Source organism: Hypomesus nipponensis, chromosome 5 (assembly GCF_054491055.1).
Source record: "Hypomesus nipponensis isolate SF chromosome 5, ASM5449105v1, whole genome shotgun sequence".
Taxonomy (NCBI): Eukaryota; Metazoa; Chordata; class Actinopteri; order Osmeriformes; family Osmeridae; genus Hypomesus; species Hypomesus nipponensis.
In genome coordinates, this window is record NC_140365.1 from 14,054,487 (window position 1) to 14,076,956 (window position 22,470).

Genomic DNA, 22,470 nt, shown 5'->3' on the forward strand with positions numbered 1-22,470 from the left:
TTCTAACACACATCATCAAAAATAACAGCATTGTTATTAGCCTTTCTTATCTCCTTGCTCCCAAATATCCTGTTTCTTCGAGTTGCGGCGGCCAGAACCAATAGAAACCTCTTCCTGCTATTGGCTGACTTCACTTCCCAACGTTAGCACAATCTCATCCGCTCCAAACAACGCTTAGTGGAACCTCAACTAGCTTGCTGTTCAGAATTTTTTTTTACTTGAAATTAACTTCACATCAGTGAGTTTTTGCCAGGACTCAAACGTCCTGATCAAAAATGGCCAGCACCATCAAGGTGAGTCAATTTTATTGTGCTTTCACTGATTATTATTTATATTTTGTAAATTTTGAATACATGATTTTGTGCATCGTCTTTAGTTTACTCTGAAACTCAAATGAAGCAGGCTAAGGGAAACACCCTTCTGCCATAGCGGTGACACAAGATTTCCTTTTTCTCCTTTGCAAATTTCCTTTTTCGTATTCGAATTGGTCAGCATAGATTCCCCAAATTTCAGGGTATTGACCGTATCTGGGAGTGAGGTGATTTGAATGGGTTATCTCATCCACAAAACAACAATTGAAAGAGTGACATAAATCATTAATAACTGAAAACATACTTACAAATATAGAAGTTTATATCTAAAAAAAGATTAAAAAATAACACTATCCACTAACTGCAAGTAAGAATGGTTATAGGACAACATAGGTTTTTCCTTCATAGTTCAAATTCTCATACGATATGAAGAAATGCTATATTAATTGTGCATGTATTGTTTTTGTGTAATTATTAATACAAAAATCTAATATTCTCTACAATGCTCTATACTTTACAAGAGCTTTCAAACCAACTTGCAATGCAAATCTTGTGATGAAAGGAGTAGTGTTCCCAGAATAATGGATTGAAGTGGTTTTGCACATTTGTACTCTTAAACTGGTGCAGTAGGTCAGGGATAACCAGTCACCTGGCAACTTAACTGAACATCTCTCTTAAAAAAATTCTCACCATGCCAGTGAGAAACTCTTGTCAGGGTTAACACAGATGTTTTGCAGCCAGTCTGAACTCTTTGTGAACACAAAAGACTATGCCATAATGACAATCAGTTGTCCTACAAATCAATAGATGTAAATACAAAAGTTTGGGAGCAGAAACCAAATGTTTAGAGAGAGAAGCCCACTTCTTTGTGAACCGAGATATTTTGCGTTGAGATATCAGGGAGAAGAGGAGAGTAACCGCTGTTTATATACTTTACCCCTTGAATGTCTTTATATGAAAATGTGGAGACCCTAACTAACCCTCATCTTTAAAACTCTTCTTAGTAGAAATTCTAGCAAAAACAAGATTTGTGACTCTTCTATTCATCGGCATGCAATGCCAGTAAACCTTTGTACCTTTTGAAGAATCTAAGGCTTGCACTACCAAACTATAGGGAAAAAACAGCTTGTTGTCATCTTTTGGAAAGTGCAATAGTGAAGTTCATGTGGAAAGTACTGTCTTGTTCCTCTGTCAGTTGTTCCTCTGGTTAGTTGCACAATGGTTTCACTGGTCTTTAACATTGAGATTAAAACATGTCATAGTCGTCAACGGTCAATTATCAGAAAGTAAGGATTTGGTTTAGTAAGTACTGTCCTGGTTACTACGAAATGTTTGTAATGTGAAGAACATAGTCTGGCCTTTACAGAACTCATGGAAAGTCAGAGAAATGGGAAAGTTGTTCTCCAACAAATGTTTTGGAAAGGTTTTAACTTAGCATGGTCAGGATTTGCACTCTACAAAAGCATGCATAATTAAGTGTAATGGCTCGACTTGTATAAACACTAGGGTCATCCCATGGTATGTGGTTGTGGCTTTTTGTGTGTCAGCTTGTGGCCAGTATTTTTTTATTTCAGAACCTTAAAGCAGGTTGCCATATTTTTACATTAGCCGCTCCAAGTTTTACCCTGAACTAGTTTCACACATCATAGGTGTTCCGTACCACACATGACAGCATAACATACGCTACTGCCAAACCAAGACAATGATTCATTGCTTGCTTGCTGCAGAGACACCCACTTACTATTGTGTCCGATTTCAAAACATTGCATTTGTGTGTGCCGACATAACTGGTATAATGAGTGCTCGTGTAACACAGAGCACTACTTTTTGTTCTGTTTGATAATAATATGAAGCTTGAGGATTAAGGATTTTTTGCTATAGTGAAGAGACATACATCTCTGTCAGTTCCTAGTGTGACATCTATTCATCCTGTCGTCTAACCACCTGGAAAAGAATGAGTTGAATGATTGGTGGAATCAGGGAGGGGGCTGCTAAAACAACATGCAGAATGGATGCCCCCGATGAGCCACAGGCTGCGCCATTGACGTTACTGGGCGGTTTACTACCCAATGTCCTGTCCTTTTATAAATGGATGTGTACTTCCATAGCTCTTGCTTTTTCCTCCTGCCTTTCTTCCCTTTCCATTTTCCTTTCCTCGTACTTAACATCCATTTCTTTCTTTTTGCAATTCGCTCTTTCTCTCACTCTTTAGGACCCACCCCTATTCTCATTTACTCCCTCTCGTCTCTCTTTTTTTGTGCTCTCATCTTGTAGCTTTTCTCTCAACTTTCTTACTTTGTCTTTCTATTTTCTGTCTCTCTCTCCCTCCATTTCCCTTTTGCCTCGCTATTCCATTGGCTCTCTGCAGTTGCAATCCAGAGGCCGATGGACAAGCGCTTCCTTTTGACCTCCCCCTCCATCTCCGATATCCCTCATTATCTGGAACTTTCAATGCAGGAAATGCTGAGAGGGGCTGCTTCCTGTCTTCAGATCCACAGCTCATCAGCATCTCTCCAGTTTGGTAGCCTGCAAATGCTTTGTGTTAATAGCTACACTATCTTTCAATGGCATAGATTTGGAACTGCCAGAGTTGCTGATACTGGATTATGAGTTACACAGAGACACTGTTGCAATCCTGTGGTTTATTGGTGGCCAAGCCGCGAAGCAGCGAAGCCACCTAAATGTTTCTACCTTTTCTTAGTTTTCTTAGGGGTTTCTTAGGGCTTGCCTTCCGTGAGCACAAACCATTGTTATCTCACATATATATTATTATTCTTTTCCCACCCCTAAAAAAACTTGAATATTTGCACTACATAAACAACGTCGGTGTCAAAATGTTGAGTTGCTTGTATTGGGATTTACGTTCCGTTGCACAGTTTAGGAGGTTACAACGTTTTTGTGGCAAAAAGTGCCTTTAGTCAACGAAGGGTACTCTAGGTGCTAGCTACGTCTCCGCGTCAACACAAGTTAAGCAACGACGCATGGATACAACATGATAGAGACGTTCTAACCCTAACCCTATCTTTTGGCGGCAGCCATGCTAGAACGCGTCATAGTAGTATCTGATTTTATAGTTCAATTTTACACTAAAAAAACATGACGATATGACTATTGTGATAACAGCCAGGTGGTGAGATTTTAATATAGGTTGCTGTAAAAACGTTGATTTGTTTGCTACATGAGAGCCTGTCAGCCTCCATTGACGATAGCAGCAGCAACAAGTCAACAGTGTTGACACTCGTACCAGGGTCAATTCTACATCTAAATGGACGGCAGTGTTTTAAAGGTATGGCGATTGCGAAGACAGCCAGAGGGTCTGCATAATTTGTTATTTGTGTAAAACTTGGAATTTGAGTGATACTGCGTCTTGTTTTGACGTGAGCCACAGAGTCACAGACTCTGCTTTCCCACTGGCAGTGTAGTAGGCTACAGTAATGTCTTCAATGCCACAGCTATGGCTAAACTTTATTATGTTTTCTAAAACTGGTTGTTCCCATCCTTGATTGTGATTGGCTATATTGCATTCCATGCCGTTGTAAAATCCAGCATAACCTCACAGGTTGTCCTCATAACATTCTTTTACATTCCATATTACTGCGCATCGAATATTTCAAATTGAAAAAGCCGGTCATGATATCCATCTGGCTGTTGCGTGGCAACGATTTATGTTGGAACTATACTTTGTAGTAGCAGAAGAATTAAGGTTTATTATTAAACAATTTAGTTTCTAAGTAAGGGATAATGTATAGAACGCCGGGAAAATAAGCCCAGACAGGGCGAACAGCACCCTGATCCAAAGCAGAGGGGTGTAGTTTCGCTCTGAAGGGGCTTATTTTCCCGATAATGACTGGCGTTCTATACATTATCCCGCTTATTACACGGCTACTTGCCAATAAAATGACTTAACACAGTGTGTCTTTTTACAATTTATTTGTTACCATTCGTAGTGTTGATCAGCAGAGAAATAGTTCGCCAAAGACGTTGAACTTCATAGACGTTGAACATTCTTTAGGCTTCAAATCAGCTGACGTCGCTAAGCAACGGAGTACGCGGGGGTTGAAAAGTTACCGGACTACTTGCGGAGTGCTACGAAAGACGTGAATCAGAAGAAAAAAGCCACTTTCCTTGACAGCGGTCTGTTATTCATAGCAACGGTCTGTTATCAGAAGATATCAGACCGCAGAACGTCAGACCACCACCGTTGATACTTACCGGGAATATAGCTGAAAACTGGAGAAGATGGCAACAACGTTTCCAGCTGTATATAACCGCTTCAGGTGCCTTGGACAAGGAAGAGACGGTTAAAACAGCCATTCTGCTCCACACTGTCGATGAGGAGGCGCTAGAAGTGTATAACACACTCACCATCATTCCAGAAGGAGATGAAGAAACAATGGAGGAAGTTCTCCAAGCCTTCTTGGACTACTGCAGCCCTCGAAAGAACGTGGTTTTCAAACGCCATCAATTCTGGTCACACGCGATGTCAGCAGGAATATTGGTGGACAGATGCATCACAGAGCTACGCCAGAAGAGTAAAGACTGAGTTTGGCAGAAATGAAGATGACACGATAAGGGATAAATTAATGTTTAGCATAAACGATATTCGTCTGAAGGAGAGACTGTTGTGTGATAATGACCTCACTTTGCGCAGAGCCATGGACACATGCAGATCAGCAGAGCTCGCTAAGTCACAAATACAAGCGATGCAGACGTTACAGGTTGTCCAAGACACCTCAGTAGATGCTTTAAGGAAAGCAACAGGGAAAACGCGCATGGGCAGCTGGAACAAGAGCAAAACAAGCAGCAAGGGGCATGTAACAACAACTATCTGCCATAAATGTGGAAACAAGCATGAGCCCCGTCAATGCCCAGCTTATGGTGCAGTGTGCCACATGTGGTAAGAACAACCATTACTCCAAGGTATGTAGAGCTGGCACTGAGAAAAGAAGCAACTACAAGACAAAGACAATAAATAATTTGGAAAGTGAAGTTGACTCCTTATACATAGGAATGATTGGAAAATATGAAAAGAAAGCAGCTCACCAAGCCAAAGGCGCTACATGGTATGAAACAGCCACAGTCAGAGGCGTAGCAATTAATTTAAGCTGGACACAGGCGCCGATGCAAATGTGCTTCCCATACACGTGGACCGGAAGCTACCGGGTCCCATTCCGCTACGGCCCACACAGACTGTCCTAATTGCATTTGGTGGAACCCGCCTACCCACAGATGGTGTTGCATCTCTAGAATGCAGGACGACCAAACATAAAGCAATGCTGGACTTTCATGTGTCAAGCCGGGCCAACAAGCCGATTCTGGGTGGAGATGCATGTGAGGAGCTGCAGCTGGTGAGAAGAGTTGAGGCACTCACAGCAAGGTCCCCACAACCAGGAAAGGCTCCAGCTAGCAAAGAGGAGATGCTACAGAGGTATGCAGAGGTCTTCACAGGATTGGGGGAGTTCCCCGGTGTTCATCACATACACATTGACCCCAGCGTCACGCCTGTAATTCATGCCTTTAGAAATGTGCCCCTCCCCATCATGGATTCACTGAAAGAGACACTCAAAGACTTACAGAACAGAAAAGTGATAGTACCTGTCAATGAACCAACATAATGGGTGAACAGTCTTGTTGCCACAAAAAAAAGAACGGTGCGCTAAGGGTATGTTTGGATCCTTGCAACCTGAATGAGGCAGTTAAGCGTCAGCACTATTCCATTCCTACACCAGAAGACGTGCGCAGCAGGTTAGCAGGAAAATCCATCTTCTCCATTCTAGATGAGAAGGATGGATACTGGCAGATCAAACTGGATGAGCCATCGTCCAAGCTATGCACCTTCAATAGGCCGTGGGGCCGGTTCCGCTTCCTCAGACGCCCATTCGGGATCAGGTCTGCCAGCGAAGTGTTCCAACAAAAGAACTGTGAGACCTTCGGCGACATCCCAGGTGTGTATGTCATAGCAGATGACATGATCATCGCAGCGTCATCAGAACAGGAACATGATGACATCCTGCACAAAGTGTTAGAGAGAGCAAAAACTACACATGTGAAGTTTAACAAAGACAAAATCCAGTTCAAAATTGACACAGTAAAGTATATGGGACACATCATCACGACAGCTGGACAGAGGCCTGACGACACAAAGATCAAAGCAATCGTCGATATGCCAACCCCAGAAGACAAACAAAGTCTCCAACGTCTGCTGGGAATGACAAAATTCCTGGCACAGTACATACCGAATGAAGCCTCACTCACAGCACCCCTCAGACAGCTGCTTAAGAAGGATGTAGCGTGGCAGTGGTTCCCACATCACAGCTCAGCGCTACAGACACTGAAGTCCACCCTTACACAAGCCCCAGTGCTGAGGTACTACGATCACAAGCAGCCACTGACTCTACAAGCTGATTCCTCTAAAGACGGACTGGGAGCATGTCTGCTGCAGGATGGCCGCCCAGTGTGCTATGCCTCACGAGCGCTCACTGACACAGAAAAGAGGTACGCGCAGATAGAGAAAGAGTTGCTCGCCATAGTGTTTGCTGCTAAGAGATTCCATCAGTATGTCTACGGCAGACCAGTAATTGTGCAGTCTGATCATAAGCCTCTGGAGGTCATTGTGCATAAGCCGCTGAGCAAAGCACCTGCACGGCTGCAAGGAATGCTTCTACAACTGCAAAAGTATGATCTACAAGTAACATACACACCAGGCAAGCACATGTACATTGCCGACACACTCTCACGCGCCACTACATGCAGAGCAGGTGAAAACATTAACCAGAACCCCTGTGATGAGAGAGTTGTGTATGCCTTGGAGGCCACTGATTCCTTGAGCGGAGAAACACTCAGCCAATTGAAAAAGGCAACAGCAGCAGATAGCGTGTTACAAGCTGTATGTGAGAAACACAAGAATGGTTGGCCCACGAAAAAGAAAAGTCTAGACAGGAAACTACACAGCTACTGTTCAGTCAAGAACTATATAAGCATTGAGAATGACATTGTAATGGTCGGAGATAAAATCATCATACCCCAGAGCTTCAGGAGTACGATTTTGGAGAAGCTGCATCTTGCTCACCAAGGAGTGCAGCGCACAAAAGCCAAAAGCAAGAAAACTGGCCTGGCATGGCACAAGACATCGAGGCAATGGTGGAGAAGTGCATGCAGTGCCAGCAGCTACAGCCCAAACACCAGGCTGAGCCACTCATACCACATCCGCTTCCAGAACTGCCATGGATGAAAGTCGGAGCCGACATCTTCAAGTCATATCTTCGTCAACATCTTCGTCAGTCATATCTGTTGTTGGTTGATTACCTGACCAAATATCCTGAAGTGCTTAACCTGTCTGATAAAACAGCCTATACTGTGATCCAGAAGATAAAGTCTGTTTTTGCCAGGCACGGGATACCTAGGGAGATAGTGAGTGACCACGTCCCATTTGCCAGTTATGAGATGAAATCATTTGCAGCTTCGTGGGAATTCAAACTCACACACTCCAGCCCAGGTTTTCCCTCTTCAAATGGAATGGCTGAGAGAGCCATAAAGACTGTAAAACATGCACTGAAGAAGGCAACGCAGACCGGCACTGACCCACATCTAGTGCTGCTGTCACTGAGGAACACACCAGTGACAGGACTGAATGAGTCGCCGTGTTCCAGTGCCGTGCTGACACAGTCAGTCCCACAGCATCTTCACAGTGAAAGACAGAACCTACAGTTCCGCCAAAAGCAACACTATGATCAGCGTGCAAACCCTGCCAGTGTTGACCTCAGGAGACACCGTACACATGCACACGCGGCCTCTGGGAGCCTGCTGTTGTCATCCGACAGCGAGATGAACCACGCTCCTACACTGTACAGACACCGGCAGGTAGGACGCAAAGGAGGAACCGGCGACATCTGAGGAAGATACACCCGAGTTTGTTCATAGACACTGACCGTGATGAACAGTTGGACTCAGAGGTACTACCCTCTCAAGCGCCTGTCTCAGTGGACTCACCACCACAAGACCTGCCACCACACAACCCTCCTCCTGTGACTACGGGAAGTACACCCACATGCTACACAAGGAGCGGCAGAGCGGTTAGACGCCCTGCCAGATTCAATGACTGATTTCGGGAATGTTTTATGTACTCGTTCAAATGTGTTTAGAAAAAAATAGTAAAAAAAAAAAAAAAAAGAGAAAAAAGAATGATTGTTTAACCTGAAATGTTTCAAGAGTGTTGAATGTTCTGAATGCTTAAATGTTTCTACAGAATGCTTAGCAGGAAAGTGGTTTGTTATGTTTAATGAGAGCCATAAGTCTATTGAAAACATGCTTTATTAACCATAGAAGTATGCACGTAGAAAAGACAAGTTTAATGTTGATGCCATAGCGTTAATGGTAAGTAAAGAGTTAACTGTTGAGGTAACCGATACGTATGCCACTTATCAGTCGAAAAAGAGGGATGTGGTATATTGGATCGAGCACTCGGTGCTCTATTGTGTTTGACTGTCACTACTACAGAGTTCGGTGATAGTTGGTTGATGCCGAAGGGCGCGTGATTCGCCCGCCAGTAAAAGATGTCTAACTTGTGCTGCATCCTCGTCTCCGTGCATTTGTATCTAACAGTGATTTAGGTAGCCCACGAATAGTATATATCAATAACAGTAATTATACACAGCATACGCATAAAGTCACAACAGGAAACCCCATTCAAGTGAATGGAGCTTTCTACAGCGTTAAGAACAGCCGTGTAATAACGATCATTATTGATATAATGATGTTATAGGCGTCGACGCCCCGCTCGCCTTCCCACTATGCCCTACACCAGCGTCAACGCCCGGTTTCATTGAAAATGGATTGGAAGCTGACGCTCCGCACTGCTCCCGTCCGCTTTAGCGGACACGCACCGTAACCGTCGCTTGTTTCAAAGGGGGTTCCTTGTTTCAAAGGGTGTTCTTGTTGAATTATGCAATATGAGTAGGCTAAATGCTTGTAATATCACTGACCCACCTGCAACTGAAGCAAGCAAGCATTTCCCCAGAAATGGTACCCTCTCTAGTTACACTTCTTCTGCCATTGGAGTCTATGGCAGCCCCTAGAACCGTACGGTAAAAAGTTGTGAAATTTGGCACACTCATTAAGCATAGTCTCCTCTTTATAGTCACCAAGTTTCATGTCTCCCATTGGAGCACTCTAGCGCCACCAACTTGTCAAAGTTGGACTTGTGTTTAGACACGTAACTTTTGAACCGTATGACCGATTTTCAAAAATGAGGTACCATTGGATTCCCTGGGTCAAGACGTGTTCAACACACCATATGACGTCAATTTCCGGTTATATGGATTTTCTGCCATTTTTTATTTTAAGAAAAAACGTTTTTTCGCTTCTCCCCCTTCAATTTTTGTCAAATCTTCCCCATAATTGGCAGACATCCTTGTCAGAGCAACCCTCACTGAAGATGTCAAAGATTTTTGATTTTCCAAACCGTTTGTTCGGTACAGCCAATCAAAATTGGCAACAAAGCAACCAAACAGGAAGTTGGGTCATATCTCAGTAAATCTTTGAGATATCAACTCCAAACTTGGTGTGGTGACTCGAAACCCTGGTCTGAGGATGTCCACACATTTTGGTGTCATGTGATCACTGGGCGTGGCTGTAGGAAGCAAAAATGTGTTTTGGCCAATAACTATTGATTTGTTTGCTTTTTTTAAGTGATTCCTTTGTCTCATGATATCTTGGGACGTTCTGTGTGTGAATCATAATAATCTGAGATAATAGCTGAATTGATACGGCCGCCATTTTGAATTCATTGAAAAACGTTTTTTATTTACTTCTCCTACAAAGTGTGTCCAATCTGAACCAAATTTGCCAGAGATTATCTTCAGACCAAGCCTCACAAAGGCCATCACATGATTTTTAGATTTTCAGAACCGTTTGCCCAGTACAGCCAATCAAAATGTGCCATTAATCCAGCACACAGGAAGTTGGATCCTAGCTCAGCAAATCTTTGATGGATTCACACCAAACTTGCTGCATATACTCAGAACCCTCTTCTGAGGATTTCTAAAGTGTTTGGGTCATTTGACTGCTTGGCCACCTCATTGCTGATTGCAGCTATATTTCTCTTTAAATTTGCCCCAATTTTGCGTGGTAAACCTTTCTATTCTTAGAAGGCTAGAGCGCAGTGTGAAAGTATCTCCTTTGTGGAAAAATCTTCTAGGAAATGTAAATATGGTATGTATAATGTATATATCAGTATATATGGACATTTCCTTGAACTAAGATTTTGAAAGGATTGAAAATGCTATATTGAAGGATTTTGAAAAAAATAACCACAAACATGTTTGGCAGGATCGTCCAGAAGAATATAACTCTGGTTGTTGTTAAATGTGATTTACACAGCATTAAATTAGTTGAATTTAACAGTGCACCATATCACTTTTCCACTATAAAAGCTCAATATTTACAGTGGCAATTTCCAATAAGTGTCTCATGGTGGCCAAGGGTTTTTATTTGAGCCAGCTGCCCTCTGGTCAATAGTTCATTTTCCTTCCCAGAAGGCTATTGTGCTGTCTGCAGTGTCAGTTAGCTCTTCGCTAAAACACAGAGGGCCTCATGTACGTACATTTACCAATGTAACGTTATTAGCGCCATGGCCAACACGCAGAAAGCGCACTCGTGATACTTAATCTTATTTTTATTTTTACTGCTGTTGCTTTTTCTACAGGTACACTTGCACTTAGAGATTCATGTTGTTTAAATTGTAACTTGCTAAACTACATGCTGTTATGGTTCTTCCCTTTGGCACTTATTTTTTGGTTGTTCTGTTGGGAAAATTGAAGATGTAACACATTTATCCTGTATAAGAATGATTCTGTGTTCAGCATTCCTTGTGTGTAGAGAGAGGCCTACCCCCAAATCTGAACTTTGGGGAACACGAGGCATATATAAACAAGGTGACCTGAGCTGACCACTCTCTCTTACTGGAGAGGCCATAAAAGATGTCTGGCCTTATCTGTGTTGGGTGAATCATGTGGTCAAGCTTACAGGGGTCAAAAGGCACACACACTCAAACACGCACGCACACACGCCTGCGCCAGGTCTATACAAGGAGCCAATGAAGAAGAGCAATGGAACATTTGCATGCCTTTGTCTTAACCAATGACTGTTAAGAGCGGTTCTGCTTAAATAGCTAGCTAGCACAACATGCTAGCGGACAAACTTGTAGCACAATGGCGTGTGATGTTTTTGTCTCCTTGTGGGCCGGCCGCAAGCAATAAAGCTTTCTTAAACTTGTTCACCGACTGACTGTGCAATGCTTGATAGATCACAATGTGTGCTTCTTGTTTTGGCTACCCGCAATGCTTGGGGCTTTCTTGTTGTTATTATCAGTGATGTATGCACTTTGTAAAGCTCTATCTTGGAAGTCGCTTTGGATAAAAGCGTCTGCTAAATGAATAACTGTAAATGTAAACTTCAGTTTATGTTGTATTTATGAAACCTGCAGGTAATCGGGTAATCAGCGCCTTTCTCCGCCCACTATACCGTACATTGCAAGCATTTAAACGCACAATTGAATGGGCCTCCTTCTCTCTATCATGGATCAGCCACCAAAGTCAAAACAACGATGACTGTTTGAAATAATCCGGATACCAATATTTGTAATGTAGCGAGGAGTTTAACGCGTAATGATTTTGTGTTCATTCAACTCAAAAAGTGTGATCCTTGTGGCCAAAATCCTTTGGCCTATGTCTTCGTCTTGCTCGGGTTACGGCTGCCATTTCACCAGGAGGCATATGCGCATCTTGGTTTACGCCTGCTTTTAACAGGCGGAGAATTTTCACCGCAAAATAGAGGTGCGCTTTCACAGGCGGTTTTTGTACATACCGCGGAATACATAATTAGGCGCACTTTGCGCATCCCCTTCCATCTCTTTATGGGAAACTCCCACTTTCCCCTGACCCTCCCGTGAATGCATATGCATGACACAAAAAAGCGCAATTTGCCATTTTCAGTTCCCGCGACAGGCAGTCTGCGCTTTTACCTCAGTGCGGCATGTTTGTACATACCTCGCCATGCTTTTACGTGCAAATTGCTTAAGAAATACACCTGAAGTTGGCGTAAAAGCATTAGTACATGAGGCCCAGAGTGTTAACTTTGACTCAGGACCTCCCTTCATGTGTGTTCTTCACAGGGGCGGATTGGGGGGAAAAAGTGGCGAGGGACATTGCTGTCAGACCGGCCCACTCACTCAATACAAGGCCCACTCAGAACACGGCGTGTTGCCCACTCAATGCATCGCACGTATTGACCAGTCATTGGCCTACTTGGAAAAATACCCATACACTTAACATTATTTTGGATGATTGCAAAGAAATTACATCATATATGTTTCATTTCTTACGTGAACATCCGAAGTCTGTAAGAACACGTTTCAGAAGACAATTCACCTCGCGAGGAGGAGTATAAAACTCAGTCAGCAATTGTAGACTACTTAATGTCTTCGAGCAATTTATACGTGTTCTAGCTGTGTAATATGGAAAATAGATGGAGGTGATGGCGATGTCAGAGGGAAGCCCGGTTGGTGATGGATGTGGGCCAGTATTTTGGACCATCCCATCCTTATGCAAAGAAAATATATTCACTAATATATGACTTAAAATGTATTGTATATGTTAATTTCTATTACATATTCTATACATTATATATGGAAATACATGGGATAATATATTGATACAAAATATATTATACACTATAATATATATTAATGTAATATATTGCTATGTATTGCAATACATTGCAGAATATAAAAATTAATACCGCTTTGAATATATAATTTGAATGAATATATAACATGAATATATAATATGTGGTTATATATCCCACAATATATGCAATTATTTATTTCTAAATAACCACCATAATGTATGCCGCTGTATATGGGAAAATGTATGGATAATATATTTAAAGATATAGCATCACATGTATGCTTCATATATGGTAGAATATGTAAAATGATATGGAAAGATATACACTAAATATATGTACATATATATTGTACAATGTATGTGTACATATGAGAACATGCACATATAATCTATGCACATATATGGTGATATATACATTTAGTCATTTAGCAGACAATCTTATCCAGAGCGACTTACAGTAAGTTACAGTAAGTACAGGGACATTCCCTGAGGCAAGTAGGGTGAAGTGCCTTGACCAAGGACACAGCATCATCGAACCAGCAATTTTCTGATTAATAGCCTGATTCCCTAACCGCTCAGTCATCTAGAAGGTATCCTGATAATACACCGGCAGTATTTCAAATGGAATCGCGATTCAAACAGTACTATCTGCTAACTGAAAATATGCCCCCTAAAACATAAATAAGATTCACATTTATTTAGGTGGAGATGGCTAATTCAAAAGAAGTTTGCTGGAAGCGATCATTGTAAGTATATACTGTATTTCCAATATCTTTCCATATAATTTTAAGTATATTGTTATATACATTAAATATATTCCACAATATATTTTTCTTACGTATGGGAAACCCCGTCCGGAATTCTCCCGGTATTCCCGATGGCCAGTCCGCACCTGGTTCTCTATGTCTTATCCTCCCAAGGAATGGGTGTCAAGTTGAACTCTGCCTTGCTCCTCTCTCCATAATTCTGTTTGGTTTTTTTGGCAGGGACGCCAAAGGTTGTGAAACAATCTTTCACTTTTCCTCAGCAAAGAATAATGGGCCGTAGAGGAATTCTCAGTTCTGGGCAATGTTGTTGACTTGGCCAGACCTTTCTTGTTGTACCAACTAGTTTATTTAAAACCATACATTATTATTTTTGCTTCTTTTTTATCATGGTGTTGATGGAATATGTTAATCTCTTCACAAAAGGAACGTGGCATGTTGTCTCGAATCTAAGGTTTTGTTTTGGGCTTATTTTATATTCAATTCATGATTTTCCCCAACATTTTCCATAAAGATTATCACCTAGCCACAATAGGCTACATTGGATACACATAATAGATTCCAAGCAATTCCCAACAATGGTTTTAATCAACACCACTATCAATGATCTACATAGCGTTTTCTATAGGATCAAAGTTCAGGAAGTGTGAAGCTGTCTGGCCTTCCATTAGCCGTGAGTGGATATGTTTTTCTTTTGTTTGGGCTGGACAAACAAAAGCTGCATGTGCTCCTTGTTTCACTAGGATCATCAGGGATTTGATCTGGTCTCTTTTCTCCTCTGTCTTCATCCATCCCTCTTGAGCTTCCTCTTTGGTGTTTTTGGATCTAAACATATCAGTTTTTCTCGTATCGCGTTCCCTCCCTTTCATATTCCCTCTGTCAGGTGAGGGTAATGTGGTTTGCAGCTGAGACATGTAGCAGGGAGGACCAGGACCCCACCACATTAATCTGGTTTCCCACACCGTTTCCTTTTCCTCCTAACTGATTTGAGGTCAAGCTCTTGACCTGCCTCCAGATCAGGGCGGTTCACTACGCTTCAGAGGCACTCCTACTACTTAAAAATGTGTGTGTTTGTATGTGTGTGTTTGTGTCTGTCGCAGAGGGAAAGAGAGAGAGGAACAAGGAGAGAGTGGCTTTGAGAGACAACCATGGTGTGAGGTGCTTTAAAAAGGCAAGGCCACATCCTTTTTTCTAGAGAGACAGAAATAGAGAGACAGAGAGAGAGAGAGAGAGAGAGAGGGACATGAGAGGGATTTGAGAAGCGGCAGGGCAGTTGAAGAACTGTAAGATATCCAGTTTTAGCTTGGTTGTGTTTGACAAGTTTGTGACCTGAACTGTCTGCTTCACAACACTAAACAATACTGGGAACAAATCTGTTTGTTGTGAGGTTTGTGGGGAAAGGTGTGCATGCGTCATAGACAGTAGTGTTGTTCCTTCAGAGTTGAATTCCAGAAAGGACTTTCAACTCCTCCTGAGCTTAAAAAAAATGCAATTTCTTTCTAAGTATTCAGCCGCATGTTTTTACCATATGAGATGGTGATCTTTCTTAGAATCCGTGCAATCTCGCGCTGTGTGTATGAGAAGTCAGACCTTTAGAACAGTGTGGTTTTAAAGAGGATATCCACAGATGAGATAACCCCCTTATCAGCATGGTTGTGGTCTCTGCTGTGGTCTTCTTACATCAGACTTAACAACCTCTTGACCATATTTAAGTAAAAATATATGGTTGACTCCAAGCATTCAAATCTAAAGCAATACAATGCGTATTTACATAAAAATGTATTTACTGTAACTTTTTTTTACTAGTTATTCTTTATTCTACTATACATACACATAATGTTAAAAAACATAAAATTATTAAAACTATTGCAAAAACGATGTCAGTATGCATTTGGCAACAGAGTAAGAATAAGGGGACCCCTCAATGTCAGACCATGGATATATAAACCTGAAAAAGGTTCCTCCCTGACTGGTAGGCGGCAAAGTCAGCCTTGAGATGCCAGGATATATCTATTGTCTTGTGGGGAAGAAAGCCTGCAGGATTAACTGAATGCCTTTGCTTCTTAAAGTGGTTCCCCTGGGTTAGCATATGGTAGCTAATTTAGCAAGTTTTTGTTGTGTTTGCCAGTTGACATTTAGTGTTTGCTCAGAGTTGTGGCTTTCTGATGGATATTTACACCGATAATAACATACAGTACATGAATGGTAGAGGAAAGAAAAAAAGAGTTGTATGGCATTTCTCTAAAAGTAACAGTATTGGATGTCCCACAATGTACTACTAATCATGACATTCAGCAGCTATATTATGAAACGTGAGAACTGTTACTGCCAGACTACAGTTATCTGTCTATAATGAGTTTGTAGGTGAGCCTTCTAAGTAATTTTATATGCTCCCAAATAACAATAGCTGTTTTCAGAAAGCGCAAGCATCTCAAATCACATGTTTTTCTAAACCCCTACTTATTAATTCAACTTTTTAGATGTATGTTACTATTCAAAACTTGTATTCTTCCAGTTCTGTAGCAATATAATTAAATACATCCAGCTACAGAAAAACTCTACAGTCTCTTGAGATCGTATATTGAAAAATCGTATATTGCTGGGGACACATTTCACAACAAGCATTGTATCAAAGTATGTGACAGACTGGACTTTACACTCTTTTAGAAGAGATTTGTTTATATCTTCATATTTTGTTGTTTAAATGTACTGTATTAACCTTATCGCAGTTGATTGCAAGCATCTATAGGAGATTATCAGGGTGTCAGTAGATTTGCTAACCAGCATTTTCCCCCCACTTTGGACAGGAAGCATTGTCGGTGGTGAGTGAAGACCAGTCACTGTTTGAGTGTGCTTACGGAACTTCCCAGCATCCCAAGACGGAGATGACGGCGTCTTCGGTCAGCGATTATGGCCAGGCAGCCAAGATGAGCCCTCGGGTAAACCAGCAGGACTGGCTGTCCCAGCCCCCTGCTCGTGTCACCATCAAGATGGAATGCAACAGTGGCCAACTCAACGGAAATAGGTGAGGGGGTGGACAAACTAGTGCAATCGTCATTAGCAGTAACAGTTGTTTCTTGTCCTATGATCTTATTTGTTTTTGTGTCTTAACACATCTCTTGTTTTATTATCAGAGAATAGTAATGAGGCTTTTTGGTTACGACAACACTAAAGGCCGATATATGCTTCTGCGTGTTTCGAAAAACGGACACATGGAAACGTCCTCGTCTCCGTGGAACGCCCTCTACGAGCTCTCCGTCAGCCTTCGGAGAGCTTGACATGCACCTCCTGAAATTTCTAACTATCCGTCGTAGCTACGGAGACCCCTTGGTTGTGATTGGTCAGTATTAGGAACCGCTTGCGTCAGGGGCGGGGTTGCCGTGATAGCAGGACAAACAGAATCCTTTGACCGCCATTGCTTTTACAATTCTAATTTCAGCTAAACAGTACATGTAAATCAGCATCTGAATGAAAATGTGACGAGAAATGGGCAGTGTTGTTGCTGAAAATGTGTGTATTTTATTGATGAAACGGCTAATTTGTAAATTTGCTCTGACTTCTCGGTAACCTAGGTAAATAAACACTCGACGACGTCTAAACAAAAAACCATTGCGCCACTTACTCTTCTGCCGGTGAATTATTTCAGCACCCACAGCCTTTAGACAGCCTTTAGACAGGCTATGGCCAACATTACAGTAGCCGCAACTCTACACATGTCCGATTATTTTCTTCTTAAAAATCTTGATTTTATTTGGGGACAATGACATGGCTCGATAGCTGGCTAGCCTTGTGGTAAAAAATACTGTCAAATTATAATCACTGCTTGGTGAATGTCAACTTTGATGTGGCATGGCTGGTTAGCTTGCTAATCTTCTTGTCAAACATCCTGTAAAATTATATTTACCGTTTGTCAACCGTACACAATGTTATTGCCTCTGAATCCTGCTAGCATAACGTTAGCTTTCGGGCTAATAGCTCAGCCAAGGGAAAGCCGATGTTGGTTCTATGAGCTGAGCAGACTATAAAATATCAGAGTTCGCTAACGTTTAAAAACTTTAAATTTATTTTGCAAAACGCCTGAAAACATAAATTAATGTGGCGTAAACCGTCCACCGTCCGAGTCAGGGCCGGCGTTTGCTATAGGCGAACTAGGCTGCCGCCTAGGGCGCCTTGAATAGGGGGGCGCCAAATACTGAAGTGCATCCATTAATTAGTCGTCCCGCACCACCAGCAGAGGGCGCCGAGGCTGGGTGGAGGTGAGTCTATCCGATTTACGCTCCCGGGGGGGGGGGGGGGGACATTTTGCATAGGGTGGCGAAGGTACTTCCGCGAGCTATCCCGATCAAGTGATATTGGACACCTCGTCGGGCATTATCCCTTACTTACTGGAGAAGGCTTGCTAGTAAACGGAGGGTGTGTTCCAGGGAGGTCAGAGAGCAGCAGCCAGGGTGCTGCAGCCCAGGGTCTACTGCTGGGCTTGTGTGCTGCAGGCGGGCGGCATGCTGGCCACGGTTTCCTGTCCATTGTCTGGCATTTCTATGAATGCTCCTTCAAAACAGGTCTGTCCACTGCAGGCTGCGATGCAAAACCAACAGTGTAAACATTTTCTAAAAAACACTGCAGACAGGGTGGATGGGTTTAGCACAGTTAAGGGTGGGGGGGCATGTGGTTTTAGACCCCAAGGCCGCTCATCACTCGTCAGTGACACAGCCTGGGACAGCGGAGTGCCTACATTGCTAAATCAAGTCAGGGCCTGACTAGAGGAGAGGAGGGAGCAGAGGGGCCTGACTAGAGGAGAGGAGGGAGCAGAGGGGCCTGACTAGAGGAGAGAAGGGAGCAGAGGGGCCTGACTAGAGGAGAGGAGGGAGCAGAGGGGCCTGACTAGAGGAGAGAAGGGAGCAGAGGGGCCTGACTAGAGGAGAGGAGGGAGCAGAGGGGCCTGACTAGAGGCGAGGAGGGAGCAGAGGAGCCTGACTAGAGGAGGGAGCAGAGGGGCCTGACTAGAGGCGAGGAGGGAGCAGAGGGGCCTGACTAGAGGAGAGGAGGGAGCAGAGGGGCCTGACTAGAGGAGAGAAGGGAGCAGAGGGGCCTGACTAGAGGAGAGGAGGGAGCAGAGGGGCCTGACTAGAGGAGAGGAGGGAGCAGAGGGGCCTGACTAGAGGAGGGAGCAGAGGGGCCTGACTAGAGGAGAGGAGGGAGCAGAGGGGCCTGACTAGAGGAGAGAAGGGAGCAGAGGGGCCTGACTAGAGGAGAGGAGGGAGCAGAGGGGCCTGACTAGAGGAGAGGAGGGAGCAGAGGGGCCTGACTAGAGGAGGGAGCAGAGGGGCCTGACTAGAGGCGAGGAGGGAGCAGAGGGGCCTGACTAGAGGAGAGGAGGGAGCAGAGGGGCCTGACTAGAGGCGAGGAGGGAGCAGAGGGGCCTGACTAGAGGAGAGGAGGGAGCAGAGGGGCCTGACTAGAGGAGGGAGCAGAGGGGCCTGACTAGAGGAGAGGAGGGAGCAGAGGGGCCTGACTAGAGGAGAGGAGGGAGCAGAGGGGCCTGACTAGAGGAGAGGAGGGAGCAGAGGGGCCTGACTAGAGGAGGGAGCAGAGGGGCCTGACTAGAGGCGAGGAGGGAGCAGAGGGGCCTGACTAGAGGAGAGGAGGGAGCAGAGGGGCCTGACTAGAGGAGGGAGCAGAGGGGCCTGACTAGAGGAGAGGAGGGAGCAGAGGGGCCTGACTAGAGGAGAGGAGGGAGCAGAGGGGCCTGACTAGAGGAGAGGAGGGAGCAGAGGGGCCTGACTAGAGGAGAGGAGGAAGCAGAGGGGCCTGACTAGAGGAGAGGAGGGAGCAGAGGGGCCTGACTAGAGGAGAGGAGGGAGCAGAGGGGCCTGACTAGAGGAGGGAGCAGAGGGGCCTGACTAGAGGAGAGGAGGGAGCAGAGGGGCCTGACTAGAGGAGGGAGCAGAGGGGCCTGACTAGAGGCGAGGAGGGAGCAGAGGGGCTTGACTAGAGGAGGGAGCAGAGGGGCCTGACTAGAGGAGAGGAGGGAGCAGAGGGGCCTGACTAGAGGAGGGAGCAGAGGGGCCTGACTAGAGGCGAGGAGGGAGCAGAGGGGCCTGACTAGAGGAGAGGAGGGAGCAGAGGGGCCTGACTAGAGGAGGGAGCAGAGGGGCCTGACGAGAGGAGAGGAGGGAGCAGAGGGGCCTGACTAGAGGAGAGGAGGGAGCAGAGGGGCCTGACTAGAGGAGAGGAGGGAGCAGAGGGGCCTGACTAGAGGAGAGGAGGGAGCAGAGGGGCCTGACTAGAGGAGAGGAGGGAGCAGAGGGGCCTGACTAGAGGAGGGAGCAGAGGGGCCTGACTAGAGGAGAGGAGGGAGCAGAGGGGCCTGACTAGAGGCGAGGAGGGAAAAGAGGGGCCTGAATAGAGGAGAGAAGGGAGCAGAGGGGGGGAAACGATGGGAAAGTTTGTCTGACTGCTGACTGAGACCCCCGCCACCACATACAACACTCAGCCAATGGCTAGCTGCTGCTGTTGGAATCCCCTGACTCAAAACATCTGTACTTCTGCCACCCCCCCCCCCAGCCCCCAAGTCTCATCGCACAGGTCATATTAATGACACGTCTCGCACACTCTCCAAAGGCCCCACCACCACACCAGCCCTCCAGCACACCAGCAGCGTCCTCCACACACACACTCCCCTTCTTCTATCTTTGCAGCAGGCCTCTCTCGACAGTCACCCAGGGAGAGGGTCTAATTTATCTGGCAGTGAGACACTGGGAAAGATTGTTCCAATTAGTGACGAGTCAGGGAGCAAGAGAAAGATTTACAAGGGAGATCAACACTCAGACAGTACTGCTGCTCCTGCTTAGTCCCTCCCCCCTCAGCCCACCCCCTAGTTCTCCCCCTTTCTCTGGAGCTACTATAGGATGGCCATTGCACTGCCAAATAGAAATACAGTATGCGAGGTTCGAGGACAGAGAGTGATCTGAGGGCTGCAGGTGTTTTGATGCACAGGGCATATGTGTTTGTATGTACATGTGTGTACGTGTGTGTATGTGTACTATAGGGGGTTAAATATTAGCCAAACAACCAAAACTATTCCCCTACAGTTTAAAGGAAGAGGGAAACTTTACAGTACACTTGCATTAACCAAATGATGCCAATACCAATGGAAATACAGTTATTTGACTACGGGTTCAATCAGAACAAGAAAATGATCAAAGTAAAGTTAAATGAAATAGATATTTAATAACATTGCAAATGAATGAAATCAATTACAAGGCAAACAGTACTAAGTGAAGGTTTAAACGCTCACATACTCTACCTTGATTATTGTAAATCAGAGAGAAAGAGTAAGAGGTGAGCAAGGAGTAGAAGACAGAGCTGAGGAGAAGCCGTCAGGAGATTAAGAATCAGACCACATCTTGACCCTTACTTATTGTCATATGACTAGCAATGCTACAGTAAGTTACACAATGAGGTGTGAGACCCATCAAGCAGAGACTCCGTCCTGCAACTCCAGATTTTAGCATATGAGAGGTGGGGGCAGGGTGACACCCAGCCTTACAGTACAATGTATGGTGGATGTTCAGCCTGCATACAGTAGATCTGTCACTGTGTGGACTGTGTGTATAATATCTGGGGAACCCGAATTCAACCCAAATTTTTCTCTCGGAAATCAATCCGCCAACTTTCCAGAATAGATCTTCCTCCAGATCAGGTTAAATGCCCCAGCTTTCTTTCTCCTCTTGTGGAGTTATGGTTTAAGGTCTTGAAACAGGAGGTATATGAAGGGAAGGGGCGTGATGGAATGTATGCAGTATGTTGATGTGAGGGCAAGGTTGGGTCCTGGGGTGTTGAACTCTCATTATCTGGATATAATGGGCGAGCAGAGGGTGTGGATCCCTGCCCAGAAACCACAGTGTGATCCACTGCAGACCCAAACTCACAGCCAGACCTTACATGATTCACTGCGTTTCCATGATGGTATCAATTCGAATCTAGCTTTATTCGCTTTATGCAATTTTTTGGGCGAACTGCTATTATCCTAATATATATGGCAGTGAATGAACCAAATCATTGGCCGAAAGCATGTCATATCCCAGTAAGATACGTGGCGCTGTTTTCATTACAACTAGTGGTGATACAGCCCTTTCCGCTTGACCTCTTCACCACTACCAACAACAACAACATCAACATTTTGAGAAAGACGGCGAACGGAGAGCAAGGTGAAGCTACGTCCATCTACATTTCTTGCATGATGACAGTAGGAGTACTGCGAATGCAAACGGCGCGATTGGTGTATTGGCTCGCGTTGTTTGTTTGTTTCTACTGGGCAGGCTCCCGGCAGCGACAACTTATCGTCTCTTCCAACTTCCAGGTCACGACCTGGGAGGGAGGGGGGAGGGTGGTGGGATCTCAAGCATGCGCAAAGACGCATAGTCCAGTTAATAGCCCAATTCACCGTTTACAAGCATGCAATGTCCGAATTATCAACCGACTCGGACCGAGTTATCTCGGTGTCAATCGGATCGTAGTCGGACCTCAATCATTTGAACGAAGGTGTTTACAAGAAAGGGATAATTCTATTTCAGTCCAAATAAGCCAGTAATCGAATCCATGTAACCACGGTGAGTGGTAGGCAAGGTTGTAATAGGACGTGGGCCATAGAGCCTTGGTTTATGGCAGATTAATTATCCTCAGCCAAGGCTGGAGAACAATGAACAATGT

General features: G+C 44.4%; 1 protein-coding gene across 3 annotated transcripts in view; it reads left to right on the plus strand.

Moving 5' to 3' along the window:
* erg (ETS transcription factor ERG) overlaps window positions 1–22,470 on the plus strand; it is a 104,959-nt gene that overhangs the window by 55,571 nt on the left and 26,918 nt on the right. For 2 of the 3 annotated variants that reach the window (XM_084698218.1, XM_084698219.1), the window contains exon 3: window positions 16,566–16,783. In XM_084698218.1, the coding sequence (XP_084554344.1) occupies window positions 16,566–16,783 (218 nt within the window). Of the gene's footprint in view, window positions 1–123; window positions 294–16,565; window positions 16,784–22,470 lie in introns of those variants that run through there. The other variant, XM_084698220.1, reaches the window with a different exon arrangement.